The sequence below is a fragment of the Oncorhynchus tshawytscha genome, linkage group LG12, assembly GCF_018296145.1.
Source record: "Oncorhynchus tshawytscha isolate Ot180627B linkage group LG12, Otsh_v2.0, whole genome shotgun sequence".
In the NCBI taxonomy this organism is placed as follows: Eukaryota; Metazoa; Chordata; class Actinopteri; order Salmoniformes; family Salmonidae; genus Oncorhynchus; species Oncorhynchus tshawytscha.
The window spans coordinates 18,260,208-18,288,173 of record NC_056440.1 but is presented as its reverse complement, the minus strand read 5'-3'; the positions used below and the strand labels follow the sequence as shown (position 1 = coordinate 18,288,173).

At 43.1% G+C, this 27,966-nt stretch overlaps 1 protein-coding gene across 2 annotated transcripts in view; it reads right to left on the bottom strand.

Annotated features, from left to right (window-relative positions):
• LOC112266089 (NMDA receptor synaptonuclear signaling and neuronal migration factor-like) overlaps window positions 1–25,499 on the bottom strand; it is a 59,272-nt gene extending 33,773 nt beyond the window's left edge. For both annotated transcript variants that reach the window (XM_042331417.1, XM_042331418.1), the window contains exons 1-3: window positions 25,181–25,499; window positions 7,651–7,712; window positions 3,045–3,824 (exon numbers count right to left, since the gene is read on the bottom strand). In XM_042331417.1, the coding sequence (XP_042187351.1) occupies window positions 3,045–3,824; window positions 7,651–7,712; window positions 25,181–25,251 (913 nt within the window). In that variant the 5' untranslated portion in view covers window positions 25,252–25,499. The remainder of the gene's footprint in view (window positions 1–3,044; window positions 3,825–7,650; window positions 7,713–25,180) is intronic.
• Window positions 25,500–27,966: the final 2,467 nt, after the last annotated feature.

The window sequence follows — 27,966 nt, the reverse complement described above, 5'->3', positions numbered from 1 at the left end:
ACGATCCTACCATCACCCCTGGTGAGACAAAACTGAGACTTGTCAGTGAAGAGCACATTTTGTCAGTCCTGTCTGGTCCAGTGACGGTGGGTTTGTGCCCATAGGTGACATTGTTGCCGGTGATGTCTGGTGAGGACCTGCCTTACAACAGGCCTACAAGCCCTCAGTCCAGCCTCTCTCAGCCTATTGTGGACAGTCTGAGTACTGATGGAGGAATTGTGCATTCCTGGTGTAGCTCAGGCAGTTGTTGTTGCCATCCTGTACCTGTCCTGCAGGTGTGATGTTCGGATGTACCGATCCTGTGCAAGTGTTATTACAAGTGGTTTGCCACTGTGAGGATGACCAGCTGTCCGTCCTGTCTCCCTGGAGCACTGCCTTAGGCATCTCACAGTATTGCGATTTATTGCCCTGGCCACATCTGCAGTCCTCATGCCTCCTTGCAGCATGCCTAAGGCACATTCCCGCAGATGAGCAGGGACCATAGGCATCTTTCTTTTGGTGTTTTTCAGAGTCAGTAGAAAGGCCTCTTTATTGTCCTAAGTTTTCATAACTGTGATCTTAATTGCTTACCATCTGAAAGCTGTTAGTGTCTCAACAACCGTTCCACAGGTGCATGTTCATTAATTGTTTATGGTTCATTGAACAAGCATGGGAAACAGTGTTTAAACCCTTTACAATGAACTGTGAAGTTATTTGGATTTTATGAATTCTCTTTGAAAGACAGGGTCCTGAAAAAGGGACATTTATTTTTTTTGCTGAGTTTACATCACATCTGGATAGATAGTACTTATACTGTACAATATACATTGTGTTTTCAGTCATAACTATTCTAGAACATGAGCTTTTAAATCCACCCCTTAGCTACTCTCAGTCCATCCCATCTATCTCCGTAAACCACCATCTTATGATTTCCATGTGCCATGTATTTTTAATCTGTGCTGTGATGTTTTACATACATTCTGAACCTGTCTAATCGCATGGTATCTACAGGTTGCGATTTAAAGATAAAAGTATATTATATTGTTGATTGCTAGACTATGGCTTTCTAAATCTCCCAACAGTGCTATTTATAGGGTTCATTTTAGATAAATGTTGTGAGACAGCCTTACAGCTTTCTGTACGTTTGGATTTAAATGCTGCATTCAACACTGTTGACAATGATGTCCTTCTGGACAGACTGGAGAGTTGGGTTGGCCTCTCTGGTCGTGTTCTAAATTAGTTTAGGACCTATTTAAGCGGTCAAGAGTTACAGTATTTCTCACCCTTGGTAAACATAACTCAGAGAAAATAAATATCACATATGGCGTTCCACAAGGTTTGATTTTGGGTTTTATATACAGTACCAGTCAAAAGTTTGGACACACCAACTCATTCAATGTTTTTGCATTTATTTTGACTATTTTCTACATTGTAGAATAATAGTGAAGACATCAAAACTATGAAAAAACACACACGGAATCATGCAGTAACCGAAAAAGTGTTAAACAAATCAAAATAAATGTTATATTTGAGATTCTTCAAAGTAGCAACCCTTTGCCTTGATGACAGCTTTGCCCACTCTTGGCATTCTCTCAACCAGCTTCATGAGGTAGTCACCTGGAATGTATTTCAATTAAAAGATGTGAGCTGTTAAAAGTTAATTTGTGTCATTAATTTCCTTCTTACTGCGTTTGAGCCAATCAGTTGTGTTGTGACAAGGTAGGGGTAGTAAACAGAAGATAGTCCTATTTGGTAAAAGACCAAGTCCATATTATGGCAAGAGTAGCTCAAATAAGCAAAGAGAAATGACAGTCCATCCTTACTTTAAGACATGAAGGTCAGTCAATACGGAAAAGTGCAGTTGCAAAAACCAAGTGCTATGATGAAACTGGCTCTCATTAGGACCGCCACAGGAAAGGAAGACCTAGAGTTACCTCTGCTGCAGAGGATAAGTTCATTAGAGTTACCAGCCTCAGAAATGGCAATTAACTGCACCTCAGATGGCAGCCCAAATAGATGCCTCACAGAGTTCAAGTAACACACATCTCAACATCAACTGTTCAGAGGAGACTGAGTGAATCAGGCCTTCATGGTAGAATTGCTGCAAAGAAACCATGACTAAAGAACATCAATAACAAGAAGAGACTTACTTGGGCAAAGAAACACGAGCAATACATGGACGGCTAACAACTCCCTTCAGCTAAATCAAGACCAGGCCGAGGTTCTTACTGTATTATTGGAGCCAAAGCAATAAAGATAAAACACCAGGTAAAAAACCTAGGTGTCATTTTAGATTCTGAACTCAATTTCAAATCACACATTAGGAATGTGACCAAATGAGCTTTTTTTTACCACCTGATGAACATTACCAAGGTGCAGTCGTTTCTATCAGGCTGATACAGAGACTCATCCATGCTTTTCTTACAAGCAGGCTTGACTACTGTAATGCTCTCCTGTCTGGTCTACCCAAGAAAGCCGTTTGTCAACTGCAAAACATACAGAATGCTGCAGCACGGCTGCTGACCAAGACCAGATGAAGAGCACACATTGCACCGGTTTTGATGTCTCTGCACTGGCTGCCTGTGAGTTTTAAAATTAATTTGATTATTCTTCTATTGGTTTTTAAATCAATCCATGAATGTCCACCCCAATACATGTCAGACATACTTGTGTTTTGCACCCAGTAGGTCCCTCAGGTCCTCTGGCACTGGCCTTTTAACTATCCCAAAGCCTAGGACCAAGAGGCATGGAGAGACAGCCATTATTAATTATGCCCCCAGCCTCTGGAATAGCCTGCCAGAGAACCTGAGGGGGGCCGAAACTGTGGACATATTTAAAAGAGATCTTGAAACACACCTTTTTAATTTAGCTTTTCCTTAGGGTGCTTATTAGTCATTCAGTTTTTATTGTTATTCTTTTGTTTTTTGTGTAGTAAAGATAAATTTTTCTTCATTTTTTTCTGTGAAGTGCATTGCATTGCATTCATGTCTGAAATGTGCTATATAAATAAAGTGGTATTTGATTTGGTCATCATCATCCTCCTCCTCCTCCATCCTCCTCCTCACCTCTCTCCTCAGCAGAGCCTCGTCTGTCTCTGCCTTGGTCTTGGCTGTACATCCTCTCTAGCTTCTTCCTCTGTTTTCCTCCGTCTCGCGGGGACGTCTCCAGATCCAGGGAGCGCTGGCTCGGACATGGGGCCCTGATGCAAGTGACACAGTCTGGGGTGCAGTCCTCCCGCGATCCCCCCCTCCTCACCACCCAGTCCCGGATGTTATGGGCACTCCCTGAGCTCTGAAGGGGCTGGGACTTGGGCCTGTGGCCCTGTGGGCCATGGCTAATGTTGCCGCGGTGATGTTTGCTGCCTGGTGGTTGTTGGTTGGAAAAAGAGGTCTGGTTGGAGGAGGGAGGAGGGGACAGAGGCTGCTTCAGCACCTCCAGCTCCAGATTCTCCTCGCTGCCTCGCCCCCCTAGCATGCCTCCCTCCCTGGTGATGGTGTAGACCCGCTGGGCAGCTGGTTTCAGGCTGGTCAGGCTCCCCTCAGAGGACCTGGGAGGTGGCTGCTGCTCCTCGGAGGAGAAACTCCGCTCCGCTGAGAGCCCTGCTGAGAGCCTGTGCTTGGAGGGGCCTGTGGGCTGCAGACTGCTTGGCTGCAGGGTACTGGGCTGGATACTGCTGTGGTGGGGATGCAGTGTGCTGAGCTGGGACTGAAGACTGTGGGCCTGGGACTGGTCCTGGATGGCCTTGGCCCCACAGTGGCTCTGAGGGTGTAGGTTGTTGTTGTGAAGATGACTGACGTCAGGGGAGTCTTTGTCTTGGCCAATGAAGGTATTAGATAGAAGCTGATCTGAAGAGAGCAAGCGCAAGAGCAAGAGAGAGAGGACAAAGAGATGAGCTGTTCATCTTCTGCTCTAAAGGCCTTGGCAACATTTGAGCAAACATCAGAGAGCAAACAAAGCTTTTCAGAGATGAGAGGAGGAATGAAATGTGAAGAGATGGATAATGGAGAAGGGAAATGAGAGATGGGAGGAAATTAGGAGGTATTTTGAGAGGATGAGTTGGATGATAGAAGGGGTTTGGCAGACTTACCCAGTCCTCTGCCTTGGGAAGATACACCCTCTCACAGTGAAATTTGCCAGATATAGTGTGGTAATGATTTCAGAGCATTTAGTGCTGCTATACAGTGGGATGAGAGGAAAGTCATGTGATGAGGAAAGTTATAGGAAAGGTGAAGCCATGTGAGAAGGAAAATTAATAGGAAATGGGAAGCCATGTGATGGAAATGTGAAGCCATGTGATGGGGAAAGTTATAGGAAATGTGAAGCTATGTCTAGAGGAAAGTTACAGGAAATGTGAAGCTATGTGATGGAAATGGGAAGCCATGTGATGAGGAAAGTTACAGGAAATGTGAAGCCATTTGAAGTGGACGGTTATAGGACATGTGAAGCCATTTGTGACTCGTTTTCGGAAAACGAGGCATATGTTGTGCGTCACTACTTCACAGCAGAGGCATTTGAACGTAAACTTTTTTGTCAGAAATGCCTTCTGGAACATGTGAACTTTCATGTGCCTTAATAAAAAATGTGTATGCCATCTGAAAAGATGAATAAAATTGTTAAATTATGAGCCTAGTTGTTTTAGCTACGGAAAAAATACTTTCCTGCTAGCCATGACTGGCTGAGATAATGGATGGGCTGGACATGCTGAGAGATGAGTTCGGATTGGTATGCCATGTAGCACGCTTCTGTCTAGAACATGACCTAGTCAGTAGGTGTCGGTAATCCTTTCTAACACTGCTATTTTGAAAGATATCACGTAGTAATACTGCAAAAGTGTTGTTCTCCACTTTCTGGAGGATGGAGTTTTGAAAACAGTGGAATTCCCAGTAGAATTAGAAAATGATAACTAAGGAGATGGTGAAAATTCTGGTGTTTGATTGTAAATATTCAGAGGGAGTCGAAAAGAGAAAAAGAGAACACACTGTTGTATTAAACACCTGTCTCCGGATTACATCTTCAAACTAATGGCAACCATGGCATCCATGACAGAGAAGGAGAGGCGTCCATCCATGTATACAGGTAAAATATTCTAGCTAGCTACATATTCTAGCTAGCTACATTTTCAGATGTTATACGTTTCAAATTTTGGCAGAAAGTCTTTTTCATTTCAAGTGAAAGCATACTGTTGGCTAGCTAGCTAATGTTATCTGGCTCGCTAGCTAACGTTACATGTATGATCTGTGTAGTAATATTATTTGTATCTCAAAGCCATTTGCATTGCTAGTTATAGCCTAATGTTAGCTAACTAGCTAACATTGAACCTGGTTGCCTGCAGATTCATGCAAGTAGTAACATTATGAGTTTGGATTATGGTTAATTGTTTAGCTAGCTAGCTAGATAGCTACATGTCTTAACAAAACACTCTACTATGCAAGTAACCATTTCACTACATCTTCTGTATCCTGTGCATGTGACAAATTGAACTTCAATTTGATTTCAAATGAGCTAAAGTGAAAATGTTGTCATCTATATGATATGGTCATTATTTGAACTGGCTAACCGTCTAACTTAACATTAGCTAGTTAGCTAGAAATGAACCAAAACATTGTTTAGACAGTTGCTTTTAGTTGCCTGGTTTGATAGACTGACATACAGTACAAGTCAAAGGTTTGGACGCACCAACTCATTCAGGGTTTTTCTTTATTTTTTACTATTTTCTACATTGTAGAATAATAGTGAAGACATCAAAACTATGAAATAACACATATGGAATCATGTAGTAACCCAGAAAGTGTTAAACAAAACAAAATATATTTTATATTTGAGATTCTTCAAAGTAGCAACCCTTTGCCTTGATGACAGCTTTGCACATTCTTAGCATTCTCTCAACCAGCTTCATGAGGTCGTCTCCAGGAATGCATTTCAATTAACAGGTGTGCCTTCTTAAAAGTTAATTTGTGGAATGTATTTCCTTCTTAATGCGATTGAGCATTAAGTTGTGTTGTGACAAGGTAAGGGTGGTATACAGAAGATAGTCCCATTTGGTAAAAGACCCAAGTCCATATTATGGCAAGAACAGCTCAAATAAGTAAAGAGAAGTGATAGTCCATCATTATTTTAAAACATGAAGGTCAGTCATTCCAGAAAATTTCAAGAACTTTGAGCGCTATGATGAAACTGGCTCTCATGGGCACCGCCACAGAAAAGGAAGACCTCTTCTGCACAGGTTAAGTTCATTAGAGTTACCAGCCTCAAAAATTGCAGAACCAAAAAATGTTTCACAGAGTTCAAGTAACAGACACATCTCAATATCAATTGTTCAGAGGAGACTGAGTGAATCAGGCCTTCATGATAGAATTTCTGCAAAGAAACCACTACTAAAGAACACAAATAATTAGAAGAGACGTTCTTGGGCCAAGAAACACTAGCAATGGACATTAGACAGTGGAAATCTATCTTTTGGTCCAAATTTGAGATTTTGGGTTCCAACCGCCATGTCTTTGTGAGAGTAGGTGAATGAATTATCTCCTCATATGTAGTTCCCACCGTGAAGCATCGCGGAGGAGGTGTGATGGTGCGGGGATGCCTGTCTGTGATTTATTCAGAATTCAAGGCACACTTAACCAGCATGGCTACCACATCACACTGCAGCGACCAAAGAGGGAAAGTGATGGAGTGCTGCATCAGATTACCTGGCCTCCACAATCACCCGACCTCAACTGAATTGAGATGGTTTAGGATAAGTTGGACCACAGAGTGAGGGAAGAGCCGCCAGCAAGTGCTCAGCATATGTGGGAACTTCTTCAAGACGGTTGGAAAAGCATTCCAAGTGAAGCTGGTTGAGAGAATGCCAAGAGTGTGCAAAGCTGTCATCAAGGCAAAGGGTGGCTACATTGAAGAATCTCAAATAGAACATATATTTTGATTAGTTTAACACTTTTTTTTGGTTAATACATGATTCCATGTGTGTTATTTCATAGTTTTGATGATTTCACTATTATTCTACAATGTAGAAAATAGTACAAATAAAGTAAAACCCTGGAATGAGTTGGTGTGTCCAAACTTTTGACTGGTACTGTATACTAAACCGCCGATCCACTTTTCATTTTCCATTTGTTTTGTCTTTGTTTCACACACCTGTTTTCAATCCCACAAACACCTGTTCATTATTTAACCCTCTGTTCCCCACATGGTTTTTGTGAGTGATTGTTTGTTGTATTGCGGTCCGTATATTGTGGCCGTGTATATTATGTATATAATTTGGATTTTTTTAATAAAAGTGTTTTTATTACTCATATCTGCTGTCCTGCGCCTGACTCATCTCACCAGATACATGCAGACGACGTTACAGATGTAACATTTTCTATCTCTGAGTCTCTACTTTTATTCAATGTAAAAAATAAATTTTCAAATTTTGTCACATAAGACCGAATCGAGCCGGTCGGTTACATTTGAAGAGGAAAGCTCTAGGAAATGTGAAGCCATGTGAAGAGGAAACTTCTGGAATATGTGAAGCCATGTGAAGAGGAAATGTGAAGAGGAAACTTCTGGAATATGTGAAGCCATGTGAAAATGAAAGTTATAGGATATGTTAAGCCATGTGAAGAGGAAAGTTATAGGAAATGTGAAGGAATGTTATGGGATGTACTAGATGAGGCTGGACACTGAGAGTACCTGATCCGTTGCGGTTCTCAGGGTGTGTGTGAGACAGGTAATCTCCGAAAGCTCTGGCTGCTCTGCAAAGAGAAGCACAACACAACACTCTGATTAGCACTGGACAGCTGGCTGCCTGACTCTCACTGTGAGCCTGACTGGCTGCCTGTCTGTCTGCCACTCACTTTGAGCCTGCCTGCCTGCCTGCCTGTCTGTTTGTTTGTCTGCCTCTCACTGTGAGGCTGCCTGCCTGTCTGTCTCTCACAGGGAGCTTGCTGACTCCAACTGAGTGACTCACCACTCACCAGACCAAGACATATCCTACTCAATAACAGCATTCCAAATGGCACTCTATTCCCTATATAGTGTACTACTTTTAACCAATAAGGTGCCATTTTGGAAGTAACCAGTGTTTTATGATTGTCCCACCCAATAATTGAATAACCTGATTTGTCTCATTAGCTTTCCATCCAATTGGCGACAAATTTTCATACAAATATTCTAAAATACTCACGTTTTCCCAGAGAGTTTGAATCAAATTGACTTGTTGCAATTCAAACACGGTGCTGATGATGTAGGGCGAAACACCTTTTGCTATTCAAGTCCCATGTAGTGCTATAAATTCTCGTGCTATAAATTCTCAGACAACCCAAAGATTCCTTGATGCCCTTCCAGACTCTCTCTGCCTACCCAAGGACGTCAGAGGACAAAAATCAGTTAACCACCTAACTAAGGAACTCAATTTAACCTTACGCAATACTCTAGATACAGTTGCACCCCTAAAAACTTAAAACATTTGTCATAAGAAACTAGCTCCCTGATATACAGAAAATACCAGAGCTCTGAAGCAAGCTTCCAGAAAATTGGAACAGAAATGACGCCACACCAAACTGGAAGTCTTCCGACTAGCTTGGAAAGACAGTACCATGCAGTATCGAAGAGCCCTTACTACTGCTCGATCATCCTATTTTTTCAACTTAATTGAGGAAAATAAGAACAATCCAAAATGTCTTTTGATACTGTCGCAAAGCTAACTAAGAAGCAGCATTCCCCAAGAGAGGATGGCTTTCACTTCAGCAGAAATAAATTCATGAACTTTGAGGAAAAGATCATGATCATTAGAAAGCAAATTACGGACTCCTCTTTAAATCTGCGTATTCCTCCAAAACTCAGTTGTCCTAAGTCTGCACAACTCTGCCAGGACCTAGGATCAAGAGAGACACTCAAGTGTTTTAGTACTATATCTCTTGACACAGTGATGAAAATAATCATGGCCTCTAAACCTTCAAGCTGAATACTGGACCCTATTCCAAATAAACTACTGAAAGAGGTGCTTCCTGTGCTTGGCCCTCCTATGTTGAACATAATAAACGGCTCTCTATCCACCGGATGTTTACCAAACTCACTAAAAGTGGCAGTAATAAAGCCTCTCTTGAAAAAGCCAAACCTTGACCCAGAAAATGTAAAAAACTATCGGCCTATATCGAATTTTCCATTCCTCTCAAAAACTTTTGAAAAACCTGTTGCGCAGCAACTCACTGCCTTCCTGAAGACAAACAATGTATAAGAAATGCTTCAGTCTGGTTTAAGACCACATTATAGCACCGAGACTGCACTTGTGAAGGTTTAAATTACCTTTTAATGGCGTCAGACCGAGGCTCTGCATCTGTCCTCGTGCTTCTACACCTTACTGCTGCTTTTGATACCATCGATCACCACATTCTTTTGGAGAGATTGGAAACCCAAATTGGTCAACACGGACTGGCCTGGTTTAGATCTTATCTGTCAGAAAGATATCAGTTTGTCTCTGTGAATGGTTTGTCCTCTGACAAATCAACTGTAAATTTCGGTGTTCCTCAAGGTTCCGTTTTAGGACCACTATTGTTTTCACTATATATTTTACCTCTTGGGGATGTCATTCGAAAACATAATGTTAACTTTCACTGCTATGAAGATGACACACAACTGTACATTTTAATGAAACATGGTGAAGCCCCAAAATTGCCCGTGCTAGAAGCCTGTGTTTCATACATAAGGAAGTGGATGGCTGTAAACGTTCTACTTTTAACCTCTGACAAAACAGAGATGCTTGTTCTAGGTCCCAAGAAACAAGAGATCTTCTGTTGAATCTGACAATTAATCTTGATGGTTGTACAGTCGTCTCAAATAAAACTGTGAAGGACCTCGGCGTTACTCTGGACCCTGATCTCTCTTTTGACGAACATATCAAGACTTTTTCAAGGACAGCTTTTTTCCATCTACGTAACATTGCAAAAATCAGAAACTTTCTGTCCAAAAATGATGCAGAAAAATGTATCCATGCTTTTGTTACTTCTAGGTTAGACTACTGCAATGCTCTACTTTCCGGCTACCCGGATAAAGCACTAAATGAACTTCAGTTAGTTCTAAATACGGCTGCTAGAATCCTGACTAGAACCCAAAAAATGTATCATATTACTCCAGTGCTAGCCTCCGTACACTGGCTTCCTGTCGAGGCAAGGGCTGATTTCAAGGTTTTACTGCTAACCTACAAAGCATTACATGGGCTTGCACCTAGCTATCTTTCCGATTTGGTCCTGCCGTACATACCTACACGTACGCTACGGTCACAAGACGCAGGCCTCCTAATTGTCCCTAGAATTTCTAAGCAAACAGCTGGAGGCAGGGCTTTCTCCTATAGAGCTCCATTTTTATGGAATGGTCTGCCTACCCATGTGAGAGACGCAGACTCGGTCTCAACCTTTAAGTCTTTACTGAAGACTGCCTGGCCGGTTCCCCTCTCTCCACTGGGATTCTCTGCCTCTAATCCTATTACAGAGTCACTGGCTTACTGGTGCTCTTCCATGCCGTCCCTAGGACGGGTGCGTCACTTGAGTGGGTTGAGTCACTGACGTGATCTTCCTGTCTGGGTTGGTGCCCACCTTGGGTTGTGCCGTGGGCTATACTTTTGGGCTATACTCGGCCTTGTGGGCTATGTGTGGGCTATACTCGGCCTTGTCTCAGGATGGTAAATTGGTGGTTGAAGATATCCCTGTGCTTTGGCAAAGTGGGTGGGGTTATATCCTGCCTGTTTCGCCCTGTCCGGGGGTATCATCGGATAGGGCCACAGTGTCTCCTGACCCCTCCTGTCTCAGCCTCCAGTATTTATGCTGTAGTAGTTTATGTGTTGGGGGGCTAGGGTCAGTCTGTTATATCTGGAGTACTTTTCCTGTCTTATCTGGTGTCCTGTAAATTTAAGTATGGTCTCTCTAATTCTCTCTTTCTCTCTTTCTTTCGCTCTCTCAGAGGACCTGAGCCCTAGGACCATGCCTCAGGACTTCCTGGCATGATGACTCCTTGCTGTCCACAGTTCACCTGGCCGTGCTGCTGCTCCAGTTTCAACTGTTCTGCCTGTGGCTATGGAACCCTGACCTGTTCACCGGACGAGCTACCTGTCCCAGACCTGATGTTTTCAACTCTCTTGAGACAGCAGGAGCGGTAGAGATACTCTGAATGATCGGCTATGAAAAGCCAACTGGCATTTACTCCTGAAGTTCTGACTTGCTGCACCCTCGACAACTACTGTGATTATTATTATTTGACCATGCTGGTCATGTAAGAACATTTGAACATCTTGGCCATGTTCTGTTATAATCTCCACCCGGCACAGCCAGAAGAGGACTGGCCACCCCTCATAGCCTGGTTCCTCTCTAGGTTTCTTCCTAGGTTTAGGCCTTTCTAGGGAGTTTTTCCTAGCCACCGTGCTTCTACACCTGCATTGCTTGCTGTTTGGGGTTTTAGGCTGGGTTTCTATACAGCACTTTGAGATATCAGCTGATGTAAGAAGGGCTATATAAATACATTTGATTTGATGTACCAGATAAAAAAATATAAGTTTAAATTGGTTTCCATCCAATTTTCAACTCTAACAAAAAACACTGCTGTTGGCTCGTGCGCTCCAGCCTACATGATGAGATTACTATTATGGGCAAAAGAGCTAGATGATTTATCAAACCGCAGCCAAGCATCGATTATCATGTCACCAGAATAAGACCCTCGATATTTATTGGAAAGGAGCATCAAGCTCATTACCTTGCACTTTCACCAACCTGTGAAGTTCATCATAATGTATTTCATCTGTAGCCTAATAAACTGCATGCTTTCCCGATTAGTCGTAGTGGTACGCATAAATGCGTCACAAAAAGCGTATTTTGTCTAGAGTATTTAGTTTTGTCGACAATTGGAAATTAGGCCTGTCATTACATTTTTCATTCAACATGTACTTTACCCGCATAAAAAGGTTGAACGGAAACCTGGTTAGTACCTTGGTTTTACTCTTGGTTTTAGTTCCCTATGGAACTGTCTTCTTAAACCGAAACTACTCGAGGTCTCTTGACGCTGGTGTGCTATCTATACATTCCGAACATGTTTATGACATGTGCCTAAAACCATTATTTTGAGTGTGAAATCCAATATGCAGGTGTGTTCCAGACCGGTTTGATATGATTCCTTGCTCTTGTACACGGCTCTAGGGCCACACATATGAGTGGCGATAGTACAGTAGGGGAGTAAACCCTTTCACATTTACACACACACACACACACAGACAGCGGGAGGGGAGAATTGCACATGGAGAGTGTAAAGAGGGATATGGGAGGCTGAGTATGTACATGAGTTCAATCTATACCTTCATCAAACAAAAAAGCACTTATTTCATGTGTCACAAATTCCATCTCCCCCTGTGGTTCACTGAAGTGGGTCTGGGGATGGATTTGCAATATGAAACAAAAGATGTGTGCAATTCTTTCTCCAGCTTTCATCCTACATAATATGGCCCAACATGTACTGTACCACACACATCATCAGGGAAATTTTGTGTTTGTTCTATTGTTCTTACTCTCTTAATTGGCAACAGAAAAGAACATGGTCAGCTGTACTATTTTGTTTAATAACTCTCCCACACAAACACATTTCTACAAACACATTTCTATAGCAAGTACTCCCACATAGCTACTCATACTGCACATAATGTAGGCTAGAGACAAGAGAGGATATGGGCTAACACAAGCAATGCACGTGCACGCATGCACTGCACACAAACACGCACGCATGCGCACACACACATGCACACACACACCTACAGCATTACACATTCAGTGAGTTGTGCTGGCTGGTGTTGGGCAGTCTGTACACATCTCTGTGTGGATGCTGCTCTGAAATGCCATGCCGCCCTCCCTTCTACAACACACTCTAACTAATTAAATATGAAGCAACAAGTGCAGCAGCAGAGGAGAGAGAGAGAGAGAGAGAGAGAGAGAGAGAGAGAGAGAGAGAGAGAGAGAGAGAGGAGGGTGGGGGGGGAGATAGAGGGAGAGGAATGCTTTCATCCCTTATCTCTCTGGCTCTCCACTCCTTCTTATAAACATTCTAAAGTGCTGTGTATAAAGGTAATATGGAGGACCACACACATCCAAGACGACCACTTCCAGAGGACAAACTAGCTACTGTCATGGAGCCAATTGTGGAACTACTATGTGTAACAGTGTTCCTTCCATCCCTATCCTCGCCCCAACCTGGGCTTGAACAAGGGGCCCTGTCACGTTCTGACCTTAGTTCCTTTGTGATGTCTTTGTTTTAGTATGGTCATGGTGTGAGTTGGGTGGGCAGTCTATGTTATTTTTTCTATGATTTGGTATTTCTGTGTTTGGCCTGGTATGGTTCTCAATCAGAGGCAGCTGTCAATCGTTGTACCTGATTGAGAACCATACTTAGGCAGCCTGTTTTCACCCTTGAGTTGTGGGTGATTATATTTTCTGTTTAGTGTGGTTTGCACCTGACGGAGCTGTCTCAGTTATGCTTTTTGTTTGATAGTGTTCAGTTTAAATAAATAACATGAACAAGTACCACGCTGCGCTGCCACCTTCTTCCACCATCGACCGTTACAGGCCCTCTCAACACATCGACAACAGTCACCCTTTGAAGCATCATTACCTATCGCTCCACAAAAGCCGCAGCCCTTGCAGAGCAAGGGAAATAACTACTTCAAGTAAGTGATGTCAGCGATTGAAACGCTACTACCGCACACCGCTATCTAACTAGCCATTTCACACCGGTTACATATGGTCCAATACAACAACTGACATTTCACTGATACTAGTCCAGCCTGATTGCTCAACTCACATCTGTGGCTTCCTTCCTTGTGCTCCGTAAATGTTAATGTCTCTGCTTCTCAAGGACAGTCCACAGAGAACCAGAGACAGTATGTGGATTGAAGCGTAAGCCAATTACACAGCCACCATATAAATGAATCACTTTTTTCCCCTGCACTTTGAACATCGATTAACAACCATAAAAAAATAACTCAGTGGGGAAGTATTAAGACATTCATTAGAGAGAAGAGTGGCATAGTTAGATAGGAGAGGAGTGTACCACCCCCATGTATCTCTGTCTCCATCCCAAATGGCACCCTAGTCCCCTTACAGTGACTTGGTCAAAAGCAGTGCACTATATATCGAACAGGTTGTCATTTGGGACGTATCGTCTGTGTGCCTTGCCTTCCTCTGACGTCACGTTGTCTGCTCTACTGTCTGGCAGATTGTATTGTGCTTTTATGAGCAGAATCCTGAATCCTTGCATGTTTTCAGCCATGTGACAAAGGGAGGGGGGAGACGAGTGGGCCGGGGAAACAGGAAGACTGTGACAGGGGGGAGATGTGTTTAAAAAGCATAAATAGAAAGCAGGAATGATAAGGATGAGAGGTTTATGAAAGAGAAAGTGGAGAAAAGAATTGAAGAAAGGAGATGTACTGTACTGTATAAACCCTAACTGCATGTTCTGTAAAAGCAGGGCAAATACAGTGCCTTGCAAAAGTATTCATCCCCCTTGGCGTTTTTCCTATTTTGTTGCATTACAAACTGTCATTTAAATTGATTTTATGTAATGGACATACATAAAATGTTCCAAATTGGTGAAGTGAAATTTAATTTTTTTTTAAAAATTATAAATTACTTATTTTTAAAAATACATTTTTTTTTATGGAAAGGTGCGTGAATATGTATTCACCCCCTTTGCTATGAAGCCCCTAAATAAGATCTGGTGCAACCAATTACCTTCAGAAGTCACATAATTAGTTAGATTGAACACAGGTGGACTTTATTTAAGTGTCACATAATCTCAGTATATATATATATATATATATATATATACCTGTTCTGAAAGGCCCCAGATTCTGCAACATCACTAAGAAAGGGGCACCACCAAGCAAGCAGCGCCATGAAGACCAAGGAGCTCTCCAAACAGGTCAGGGACAAAGTTGTGGAAAAGTACATATCAGGGTCGGGTTATAAAAAAATATCCGAAACTTTGAACATCCCACGGAGCACCATTAAATCAATTATTAAAAAATGGAAAGAATATGGCACCACAACAAACCTGCCAGGACAGGGCCACCCAACAAAACTCATGGACCAGGCAAGGAGGGCATTTAATCAGAGAGGCAACAAAGAGAATATAAATAATATAACCCTGAAATGGCTGCAAAGCTCCACAGCGGAGATTGGAGTGTCTGTCCATAGGACCACTTTAAGTCCCCAGCTGTGCTCTGGACACCATATGTGAATTGATCTTCAGAGTTCGTACTGTTAGGTGACCTAAACTGGGATATGCTTATCACCCCGGCAGTCCTACAATCTAAGCTAGATGCCCTCAATCTCACACAAATTATCAAGGAACCTATCAGGTACAACCCTAAATCCGTAAACACAGACACCCTCAGATATCATCCTGACCAACCTGCCCTCTAAATACACCTCTGCTGTCTTCAACCAGGATCTCAGCAATCACTGCCTCATTGCCTGCGTCCGTAATGGGCCCGCAGTCAAACGATCACCCTTCATCACTGTCAAATGCTCCCTAAAACACTTCAGCAAGTGGGCCTTTCTAATCGACCTGGCCCGGGTATCCTGGGAGGATATTGACCTCATCCTGTCAGTAGAGGATTCCTGGTTTCCTCACCATCATAAATAAGCATGCCCCATTCAAAAAATGTAGAACTAAGAACAGATATAGCCCTTGGTTCACTCCAGACTTGACTGCCCTTGACCAGCACAAAAACATCCTGTGGTGTACTGCATTAGCATCAAATATCCCCCGCGATATGCAACTTTTCAGGGAACCAATATACAGTCACTTAGGAAAGCAAAGGCTAGTTTTTTCAAACAGAAATTTGCATCCTGTAGCACAAACTCTCCAACCTCCTCCCAGCTGCCCACTGCAGTGAGGCTAGAAAATACTATCACCACTGAAAAATCTACAATAATCATTTCAATACGCATTTTTCTACGGCTGGCCATGCTTTCCACCTGGCTACCTCTGCCAACAGCTCTGCACCCCCCCCCCCCCTAATGTTCTGAAAGAGCTGCAGAATCTGGACCCCTACAAATCAGCTGGGCTAGACAATCTGGACCAATCTGGATCTCTTTCTAAAAGTATCTGCTGCAATTGTTGCAACTCCTATTGCTAGCCTGTTCAACCTCTCTTTGGTATCGTCTGAGATCCCTATAGATTGGAAAGCTGCTGCTGTCATCCCCCTCTTCAAAGGGGGAGACACTCTAGACCCAAACTGATACAGACTTATCCTGCCCTGCCTATCTAAAGTCTTCGAAAGCCAAGTCAACAAACAGATCACCAACCATTTCAAATCCCACCGTACCTTCTCCGATATGCAAACTGGTTTCCGGGCTGGTCAGCAGGTGCACCTCAGCCACGCTCAAGGTCCTAAATGATATCATAACCTCCATTGATAAGACAGCACTGTGCAGCCGTCTTCATTGACCTGGCCAAGGTTTTCGACCCTGTCAATCACAGCATTCTTATCGGCAGACTCAACAGCCTTGGTTTCTCAAATGACTGTCTCGCCAAGTTCACCAACTACTTCTCAGAGTTCAGTGTGTCAAATCGGAGGGCCGGTTGTCCGGACCTCTGACAGTCTCTATGGGGGTGCCCCAGACTTCAATTCTCAGGCCGACTCTTTTCTTTGTATAGATCAATGATGTCGCTCTTGCTGCTGGTGAGTCTTTGATCCACCTCTACGCAGATGACACCATTCTGTATACCTCTGGCCCTTCTTTGGACACTGTTAACAAACCTACAGATGAGCTTCGATGCCATACAACTCTCCTTCCGTGGCCTCCAACTGCTCTTATATGCAAGTAAAACTAAACGCATGCTCTTCAACCGATCACTGCCTGCACCTGCCCGCCCGACTAGCATCACTATTCTGGACGGTTCTGACTTAGAATATGTGGACAACTACAAATACCTAGGTGTCTGTTAAGACTGGACTCTCATTCCAGCCTCATATTAAGCATCTCCAATCCAAAATTAAATCTAGAATCGGCTTCCTATTTTGCAACAAAGCATCCTTCACTTATGCTGCTAAACATACCCTCGTAAAACTGACTATCCTACCGATCCTCGACTTTGGCGATGTAATTTAGAAAATAGCCTCCAACACTCTACTCAGAAAATTGGATGTAGTCTATCACAGTGCCATACGTTTTGTCACCAAAGCCCCATATTCTACCCACCACCTCGACCTGTATGCCCTCGTTGGCTGGCCCTCACTTCAAATTTGTCGCCAAACCCACTGGCTCCAGGTCATCTACAAGTCTTTGCTAGGTAAAGCCCTGCCTTATCTCAGCTCACTGGTCACCATAGCAACACAGCACATGCTCCAGCAGGTATATTTCACTGGTCATCGCCAAAGCCAACACCTCGTTTGGCCGCCTTTCCTTCCTTTTCTCTGCTGTCAATGGCTGAAATTAATTGCAAAAATCACTGAAGCTGGAGACTTATCTCCCTCACCAACTCTAAGCATCAGCTGTCAGAGCAGCTTACCGATCATTGCACCTGTACAAAGCCCATCTGTAAATAGCCCACCCAACTAAAATTGAAATTCTTGTAGGGAATCCTGTTTCAGTCTTGCAGAGATTTTAGACTGGGACGGAGGTTCACCTTCCAGCAGGATAATGACCCTAAGCATACTGCTAAAGCAACACTCAAGTGGTTTAAGGGGAAACATTTAAATGTCTTGGAATGGTCTAGTCCAAGCCCAGACCTCAATCCAATTGAGAATTGTGGTATGACTTAAAGATTGCTGTACACCAGCAGAACCCATCCAACTCTGAAGGAGCTAGAGCAGTTTTGCCTTGAAGAATAGGCAAAAATCCTACTGGCTAGATGTGCCAAGCTTATAGAGACATAACCCAAGAGACTTGCAGCTGTAATTAATGCAAAAGGTGGCTCTACAAAGTATTGACTTTGGTGGGTGAATAGTTATGCACGCTCAAGTTCTGTTTTCTTGTTTGTTTCACAAGAAAAAAATGTTAGACATGTTGTGTAAATCAAATTATACAAACCCCCCAAGAAATCAATTTTAATTCAAATTTGTAAGGCAACAAAACAGGAAAAATGACAAGGGGGGGGGGTGAATGCTTTTGCAAGCCAAACGCAACCTTGGCTTTTCTTTTTGGTTCTGTAGGGTATAAGGGAATAAACATATGTGCAAATAGTGGCCTGGTCAGACATGAATACTGTAGCCAACAGTGGAGGCTGCTGAGGGGAGGACGGCTCATAATAATGTCTGGAACAGAACAAATAAAATGGCATCAAACACAAACTTTGTTTGATACCATTCCACCTATTCCGCTCCAGCTATTGCCATGAGCCCGCCCTCCCCAATTAAGATGCCACCAACCTCCTGTGGTAGCCAAGCCTATACATCAAGCCGCTGTGGTAGCCAAGCCTATACATCAAGCCGCTGTGGTAGCCAAGCCTATACATCAAGACAATGTGCCTGGGGATATATACACTACATACAGTGGGGTGCAATGTAAAGGCATTACACTGATGTGTGCAGAGGGCTAGGACGACAAATACATGAGGGGCCCTAATCGAGAACATGAGTATGGTTACCTGACCTGGAAAAATTCCAGGCCCTAGTTAAAAGCTATAGGGTATATAGGCTAGAACTTGGGCCCAGAGTTGTTCCTCATCAGGTTGTCAGGAAGGAATACTGGCCCTATACATGATATTAAAATCTGTGAAAGACAGAAACTCGTAGAGTTCAGCTCCATGATAGTGCCTGGATGTGTCTGTCTGAAGCCTCTCTCCTGTGTCAAGGAGCAAGCATTCTGTGTTCTGGCCCTGGGTGTCTCAGTGAAAAACAAGTGTCTCAGGGACACCAAATGAGGCTCTTAGAGTAATTTGGAAAAAGAGGGGCAGTGTATTCCTCCTCACCCACTGAATCTCACCACTCAGATCATCTCTCTGAGAGGATGACCTATTTCTGAGACACCGCAAATATCTCCCGTATCCATCTCCCTCACTGTCTCTTTCTGAGACAGCCCATCTTCCTCATTCCCGCTCTTGCCTTCCTCTCTCCATCTTCCTCAGTCCCTCTCTCTCGTCTTCTCCTCTGAACTGTTCTCTCTCCCAATACAAGTACACAAAATCGAGTGAAATGAAGTTGAAACAACAAACATCAAGTTGACCACTTAGCGCCTTAGTTTCTTGTCCTCGCTTGTTCACTGTCTCGGAGACAAATGGAAATCTCAGATTTGGCAGGCCTCCCAAGTCCCTGCTGGCTGTTTTCTCAGTCTCGCTCTCTACACTGTGGTTGTTAGGTGATTAAATTTAATGTTTGTCAGAGTCCGTAAGAAATATTGCTTTGTAATTGGATTAAACCACAGACCCCAGATGTAGGAAATCACTGGGTAGTTAAAGCCTAGTAGAGTTCATGTGTATTTTGACCATGTGCAGATAGTCTCAGTCTGGCTCCCGACTCCCTACATACTGTACTACTTTTGATCGAGGCCTGTATAGGGAAAAGGGTGCCATTGGGACGCAGACTCAGCCTGGCTAAGCATAACATGAGAATTATGAGTGCCGTAGCTGCCCAGACAATGAGTATTCGGTGTTCGTTCCTGACCCGCTGTATCCTGCGTTCCATCCAGCTTTTCTGCCTGCCGTCGGAGCAACGGTGACATGGGTGTAATTACTCAGATCAATGAGGTCAGGCAGCCTCCCTTGTATCACTGCATCCCTGTATTATTACAGTCCAGGCTGTAATCAGAGTAATTACAGCAGCCAGAACGCAGATACCTCTCCTCTGCACTGTAATCCCTGCCATACAGAGAGAGGTTTGGATGAAAAGGCTGGTGGCTTAATTAAGAAACATTAGTACTGAGATGGCCTGAGATTCAGACAATAAACACTAGGTGTCAGACAGACAATTACCCCTCTGTCAGATGTGGCTGTAGGTTCAGCCCTAGGGCACTGTGACTGAGTAATATTAATGTGGCGGGCCAAATGGCACCCTATTCCACTATATAGGGAATAGGGTGCAAGTTCGGACGCACCCATCCGAAGACCAATGTACCCTATCCTATGGGAATACAACTATAGGGTGTTGAACCAGCTATTCCTCATATTTATACCATGGCAGCAGAAGCATGTCAGGCTTGCAATGTGGATGTAGAATCCTAGAAGTGCAGTAACAACCAAACTGGGCTAATGGTGACTGTGATGGCGTGAACTCCACTGTGCTGTTCCTGCTGTGGTTAGTACTGCACACTGCCTGTTTGATGGGTGAAGCCATGGAATGACATTGTACCACAGATTCAACAGTTACGTCAACACTTCAGGAATTCTATTGAGTGCTATACCCAACTGTTTAAGACATAGGATTCCAAAAGTAGAAGGCTGCTGAAAACATTAAAGTGAATGTCAGATGGTGTCAACACGTATTTGTATCATAGTTTCCTTACAAATCAAATCTCTAAACATTTGTCATGACAATTAATGTTTAATATGGGATGTAAACTTGAATGCTTAATAAGTATGTGCACAAATCAAAACACAGATTTTTAAAGAAATGATGCTGCTGATGTCAACTTGATGAAGAGGCAGCAGAGCAGTGGTTCCATCAGGGAGTGATTTAGATGGGCATTTAGAAAAACTAATCTCTACCCTATGTACCCTAAACTCACACTGCACTGGGAGATATTAAACAAACAAATTGGGTCTTATGAGAAACAAGCCGGGAGGATTCAGAATACACAGCAGGATAAATACATTTTGAGAGAAAAGATAAATCAATTCAACTTTTGCAATAATATTCCTCCGAATTCTACTAAAAGACCTAGTGTAGTCAAGTGTACATGTATTCCAATGTTACCGGGCCGCACGCATCAATATTTCGTTGCACAGATCAGTCCATTACCTTGGGTGTATGGATGGGCGTCTGGGCCGAAACCACCCTGTGTCTGCTCTGCGCTGCAACACTCCTGTCGAACCCATTCTACTGATGAAACCTGCCTTAGTTTAGCCAAGGAAGATTAACAATAGACAATAACAGAATCGAGGAGACGGTGTCCTGTCTGTCCTCAATCTTTTACCGTCATTCTAGCAGTACATACAGTAGGGTGAACAAGTATTTGAAACACTACCGATTTTGCAGGTTTTCCTACGTACAAAGCATGTAGAGGTCTGTCATCTTTATCATAGGTACACTTCAACTGTGAGACTGAATCTAAAACAAAAATCCAGAAAATCACATTTGTATGATTTTTAAGTAATTTATTGCATGACATAATTATTTGATACATCAGAAAAGCAGAACCTAATATTTGGTACAGAAACCTTTGTTTGCAATTACAGAGCTCATGCGTTTCCTGTAGTTCTTGACCAGGTTTGCACACACTGCAGCAGGGATTTTGGCCCACTCCTCCATACAGACCTTCTCCAGATCCTTCAGTTTTTGGGGCCGTCGCTGGGCAATACGGACTTTCAGCTCCCTCCAAAGATTTTCTATTGGGTTCAGGTCTGGAGACTGGCTAGCCACTCCTTAGTTGCCCTGGCTGTGTGTTTCGGGTCATTGTCATGCTGAAAGACCCAGCCACGACCCATCTTCAATGCTCTTACTGAGGGAAGGAAGTTGTTGGCCAAGATGTCGCGATACATGGCCCCATCCATCCTCCCCTCAATACGGTGCAGTCGTCCTGTCCCCTTTGCAGAAAAGCATCCCCAAAGAATGATGTTTCCACCTCCATGCGTCACGGTTGGGATGGTGTTCTTGGGGTTGTACTCATCCTTCTTCCCCCAAACACTGCGAGTGGAGTTTAGACCAAAAAGCTCTATTTTTGTCTCATCAGACCACATGACCTTCTCCCGTTACTCCTCTGGATCATCCAGATGGTCATTGGCAAACTTCAGACAGGCCTGGACATGCGCTGGCTTGAGCAGGGGGACCTTGCGTGCGCTGCAGGATTTTAATCCATGACGGCGTTGTGTGTTACTAATGGTTTTCTTTGAGACAGTGGTCCCAGCTCTCTTCAGGTCATTGACCAGGTCCGGCTGTGTAGTTCTGGGCTGATCCCTCACCTTCCTCATGATCATTGATTCCCCACGAGGTGAGATCTTGCATGGAGCCCCAGACCGAGGGTGATTGACCGTCATCTTGAAATTCTTCCATTTTCTAATAATTGCGCCAACAGTTGTTGCCTTCTCACCAAGCTGCTTGCCTATTGTCCTGTAGCCCATCCCAGCCTTGTGCAGGTCTACAATTTGATCCCTGATGTCCTTACACAGCTCTCTGGTCTTGGCCATTGTGGAGAGGTTGGAGTTTAGGTGTGTGGACAGGTGACTTGTATACAGGTAACGAGTTCAAACAGGTGCAGTTAATACAGGTAATGGGTGGAGAACTGGAGGGCTTCTTAAAGAAAAAGTAAAAGGTCTGTGAGAGATGGAATTCTTACTGGTTGGTAGGTGATCAAATACTTATGTCATGCAATAAAATGCAAATTAATTACTTAAAAATCGTACAATGTGATTTTCTGGATTTTTGTTTTAGATTCCGTCTCTCACAGTTGAAGTGTACCTATGATAAAAATTACAGACCTCTACATGCTTTGTAAGTAGGAAACACTGCCGATTTAGCAGGTTATCAAATACTTGTTCTCCCCACTGTACATAATATGTGTGGTAAGATATGTCCTGAGTAACATGGGTTTAGTTGTCAGAACTACTTCTCTGTATACATCAATGATGTCGCTCTTGCTGCTGGTGAGTCTCTGATCCACCTCTATTCAGACGACACCATTCTGTATACCCCTGGCCCTTCTTTGGACACTGTACTAACTAACCTCCAGATGAGCTTCGATACCATACAACTCTCCTTCCGTAGCCTCCAACTGCTCATATATGCAAGGAAAACTAAATGCATGCTCTTCAACCGATCACTGCCCGCTCGTCCAGCATCACTACTCTGGACGGTTCTGACTTAGAATATGTGGACAACTACACATACCTAGGTGTCTGGTTACTGTAAACTCTCGTTCCAGACTCCCATTAAGCATCTCCAATCCAAAATTAAATCTAGAATTGGCTTCCAATTTAACAAAGCATCCTTCACTCATGCTGCCAAACACACTCAAAACTGACCATCCTACCGATCCTCGACTTTGGTGATGTCATTTACAAATTAGCCTCCAACACTCTACTCAACCAATTGGACGCAGTCTATCACAGTGCAATCCGTTACCCACCACTGCGACCTGTACACTCTCGTTGGCTGGCCCTCGCTTCATACTCGTCACCAAACCCACTGGCTCCAGGTCATCTACAAGTCTCGTCTCTGCTAGGTAAAGCCCCGGCTTATCTCAGCTTACTGGTCACCATAGCAGCACCCACCTGTAGCACGAGCTCCAGCAGTTCTCACTGGTCACCCCCAAAACCAATTCTTCCTTTGGAGATGTGATGTGACTTGCAGATGTGACTTGTCCATTCATTAGCTAGATTCAGCAGATGTGACTTGTCCATTCATTAGCTAGATTCAGTTGTCAAAAGTAGGACTCAACAGTTAAGCCAGCCATTCAGACTCCGAGACAAATACACAACGCAGAAGAGATTGGGGCTGTTTGTCAGTCAGAGGGATGAAATGGTTTTACACTCGAGGTCCAAACTCATCTGACAACCAATCAGTCAGTGATTGTGATTCTGAGGCAAAAGTGATGTGATGCCACACCACCATTACATCAGTGGGTTGTCTAGGCTATCTACGGGTAAAACGGTACACTAAAGCTCTGGGGGATTGCTTCCTGAAGAGCCATTAACATTTCTCGACATCTGTCATAGAGTAGAAAACATGGCTCTTGGGCCTCAGTCCAATAATATGTATTTGACACTGATCAGTTTGATTTATGCTGTGTGTTAAAGCAACCATGTGACTGAAAAGGGAAAGAGTGAAGAGAGGAGAGAGTGAGAACAAAAATAAATCTAGTCTGTCTGAGGTTGAGATGTAAGAGCGCTCAATGCCTGCACAGTGAGATCAGTCTGTGGGTGACATGACATGGTGTGCTGCAAAGTTCTTCTGAAAAGCTCAATCTTGCAATGTTACATATTACAATATTCAGCACACAGGATTAAGTGACAGCGCTCTGACACATCTGGCACTGTGTGAAAGGTGTGAGGGCATGACTCATGGTTCTTCAAGGAATATAATCACCAAACCTGATGTGTTAGATGAGTCATAAACGTTGTGTCATCCCTAATTATAGATCTTACAACAACAAAAAATGGACCTAATTCAGGCACACTTCATGCTGTTTTGGTGTTTATTGGTCACATACACATATTTAGCAGATGTTATTGCAGGTGTAGCAAAATGCTTGTGTTCCTAGCTCCATGGTGTGTCATGCCCAATTATAGGTATTTCAAAACTACAATTTGACCAAACTCAGGCACGTTTCTTGCTTTTTTGGTGTTTAAATAATAGTGTAGAATACATTTTCTGGCACACTGTAGATCCCAGAGCCTGTTCGTTGGAAAGCTTAACAGTTGAAACATTTAAAAAAAATGTGTTGCCAACCATGCTTACATGCCATTTACAATCAAGGGTTTAGGATTCAATGTTGTGTGCAGTTGATTGGTGGCATTTCATATGCCTTTTCATGTCAGATCAAACACTCCTAAGTAACTTATCTAAAAAGTATAAAATACTAATAACCCCCTTTAGGCTACTGGGCTTCAAGAAGCTTGGTAGTAGGAAGTGTACATTTTACTAACTCTTATTGCTCAAACCATGATGCCAAAAAATCCATAACAGCATGTTCTGTTGCCAAAAAAAGCTGTTACAAATTCCCAATGCTGTCCAAGGACTTGGAAAGATGCATTATCATTGTTGCCTAATACAAATAAAATACAGTAGAGGAATATAAGGTAGCTATGACAGCAGATTTAGCCTATCAATGAAATTAAATAAATAATTGCAATGTAAAGCAGATATTTGATCACAACGCCACAGCAGTAAACTGGGAAACATATATATATATTATAGGCTAGCATTTGTTCATAATTATAACTTCAGTTTCAGCTAGTTTGCGATTACTGCTCGAACAATTCAGCGGAGTCGCTACTTCGCCCGGTAAACGCGTTTACATCAGCACCGTGACATGCACCATGCATCCCTCCAGTTATTATACCAGAGAGCTACCGAGTAGCTCCGGGCACTCACCTAACTTTTGCGGCCACAGAAGATATTGCATCGGTCCTTAAAGTCTTCCTTTTGGACCCGGCAGTTCCCATGCTAAAGTGGAAACGACACAAGATAAAAGCCAGATCATTCCACTGATGGGCGATCAGATATGAAGGAAGAAACGTCCGTAGAAAAAACGGAGGAAAAGCGGAACAATCACACCTGGAGGAAAAACACCCCTTTCCCCTGAGTATTTTAACCAGTTTTGTTATTTCATACTCATTAAATTTCAATCTATAAAGCTCACGTTAAAGATGGAAAGCCTGTAGTGTGTGACTGCGAGCGCATCAACAGCAGATGCACTGGTGGCTCGTTGCGCGCGGTTGACTGCCTGCTTCTGTTGCGCTCAATTCCTCATTGATTCAACTGAAGCGGAGAGGAATGGGCGGACAGGAAGGAAACGACAGCCATAAAAGGACTACACCCCCCCCACACACACACACACACAGTCAAGTAACAGAATGATATGACTGTAGCAGGTGAGGTCTGGGTCATTCAGAGCCGTCTATGGAACATGCATAAGTGTGCTGTTTGAATAGAACAGCCCTAAATATTGTCAAAGACCCTAGCCACCCCAGTCATAGACTGTTCTCTCTACTACCCCATGGCAAGCGGTACCGGGCTATCTGCATTGTGTCCCACCCACCACCCGCAAACCCCTCTTTTACGCTACTGCTACTCCATGTTCATCATATATACATAGTCACTTTAACCATATCTACATGTGCATACTACCTCAATCAGCCTGACTAACCGGTGTCTGTATGTGGCCTTGCTACTGTATACAGCCTCGCTACTGTATACAGCCTCGCTACTGTATATAGCCTGTTTTTGTACTGTTTTTCTTTACTGACCTATTGTTCACCTAATCTTTTTTTGCACTATTGGTTAGAGCCTGTAAGTAAGCATTTCACTGTAAGGTTGTATTCGTTGCAGGTGACAACTAAACTTTGATTTGATTTTATATGATTTGGAATAGTGGCATTTTGGTTAGCTAACTGATTGCCATGAACTGTTCATTTATTATGAAACCAGTTGCAAGGACAGTGAGAATAAAGATTGACTGGAAGAAAACATTATCACATTATATACTCTAGATTGAGTAGCCTACTTTCATTTCCACTTTTGCTAAGAGGTACTCAATAGGCATGACTCATATCCCATTGAATTGTGCATCCTATGGCACAATTATTATTTATGAAGCGGAAGTAAGTCAGCCCTTGCCTCAAAGCAAAGCCTGAATCATCATCTATCTTGATGACCTTGTCGCTGACATCAACACATGATATACCGAGATGACATCATCGACCAACCATACCATACCAACCGCTCTTTCAGCACCATGGACAGTATCTATGATGGAAAGGCAGCATGTGACAGCAATGCAAAACAAAAAAAGTGTTCATCCCAAATGGCACCCTATTCCCAATACAGTGTACTACTTTTGACCAGAGCCCATCAAAAGTAATGCACTATATAGGGGGATGTGCCATTTGGGATGTGTCTTTGGATCCACAGGACTGACGGGTTGCTACTGAGGACAGCAGAGACATCCAGACAGAGACCAAGGTATGGGTAGAGAAGTGGAGAAAGTATGGTTCAGTTACACACACTTGACACTGAGACATCAGTGTGAATTTTTCCCATGCCTGCTGAAAACCAAGAAGGAAATTAATTTAGTGAAAATGAGAAATTAATTTCTGTTTTGTCTATTTTTGTGTGCGAACCACACCTTCAGTTTTTGAAAGATTGTAGAGGAAGAAAGTAGCGTGAATGTTTTTCTCATATTTGTAGAAGAGATGACAGCCTGATAGATTAGAAACAGAGTTCTATGTGGACATCATAGAGAACACTAATGCTAGAGCACATTTGGACATCTGACCATGCATATGTACTTACTAGCGAGTCCTCTTCAGATTTGCAGACAAAAGAGGAAGAGTTAAGTCAGTTTCCTGGGGGTGTGTTTATTAGTACAATGGGCAGATAGTGGGAGAGAAATTCAGACCACAACATTAGCAAGGGATGGGGTTGGCTTTAGGAGAGAAGTTTCGTTTTTGTATTTTTTTTTTTAGCTTTTGGGCCATGTTAAATAATCAAAATGATTGCGAGACAGTCAGAGTACCTGCCTATTTCTCTACTTAAAGGTGCTCTCTCTCTCTCGCAGTGAGATGCTGGGAGTTTTTTGGAGTTTGAGTATTTGGTGTGGAGGGCTCTGTCCTCACTTTTTTCTTGATTCTGTCCTTGGTATTTTTTTAAATTTTTGTTTTGGCGGTATCCAGTTTTTTTTCAAAGTTATGGTGGAAGAGGACAGAGTTTTAGTTTCCTGGGGTTTGGAAGGTGTGGCTTCTCAGCCTAGCGTGGAGGAGACGCCGTTGTTACGGCATGGATTCAGTTGTGTCCCTGAGAATGGAGTTAAGACTGAATTTTAAACATTCCGCTTCCAGAATGAGCAAAGCGATGGCTGTGTTCATGAAAAGAGCTCATTTGGTGGGTAGGCTCATTGCTAATGGAATATTTATAAGGGGTGTGTTGGTGCCAATTTCACCTCTTTCTACCCGTTTGACCAGGGTGGTATTCGCAAATTTGCCTCTGTTTAATATGGATGATCAAATCAGGAAAGAACGGAGTTGTTTTGGTAAGTTTGCTAGCGGTTTTTGTGTACTGTCAGCAGGCTTTCAGGCAGATGCTGTTTCATTGCGATGGCAAGTGTTCATGTTTCTGAATAACAATGAGCAACAGCTAAATGTGCATTTTAAAGTGAGGCA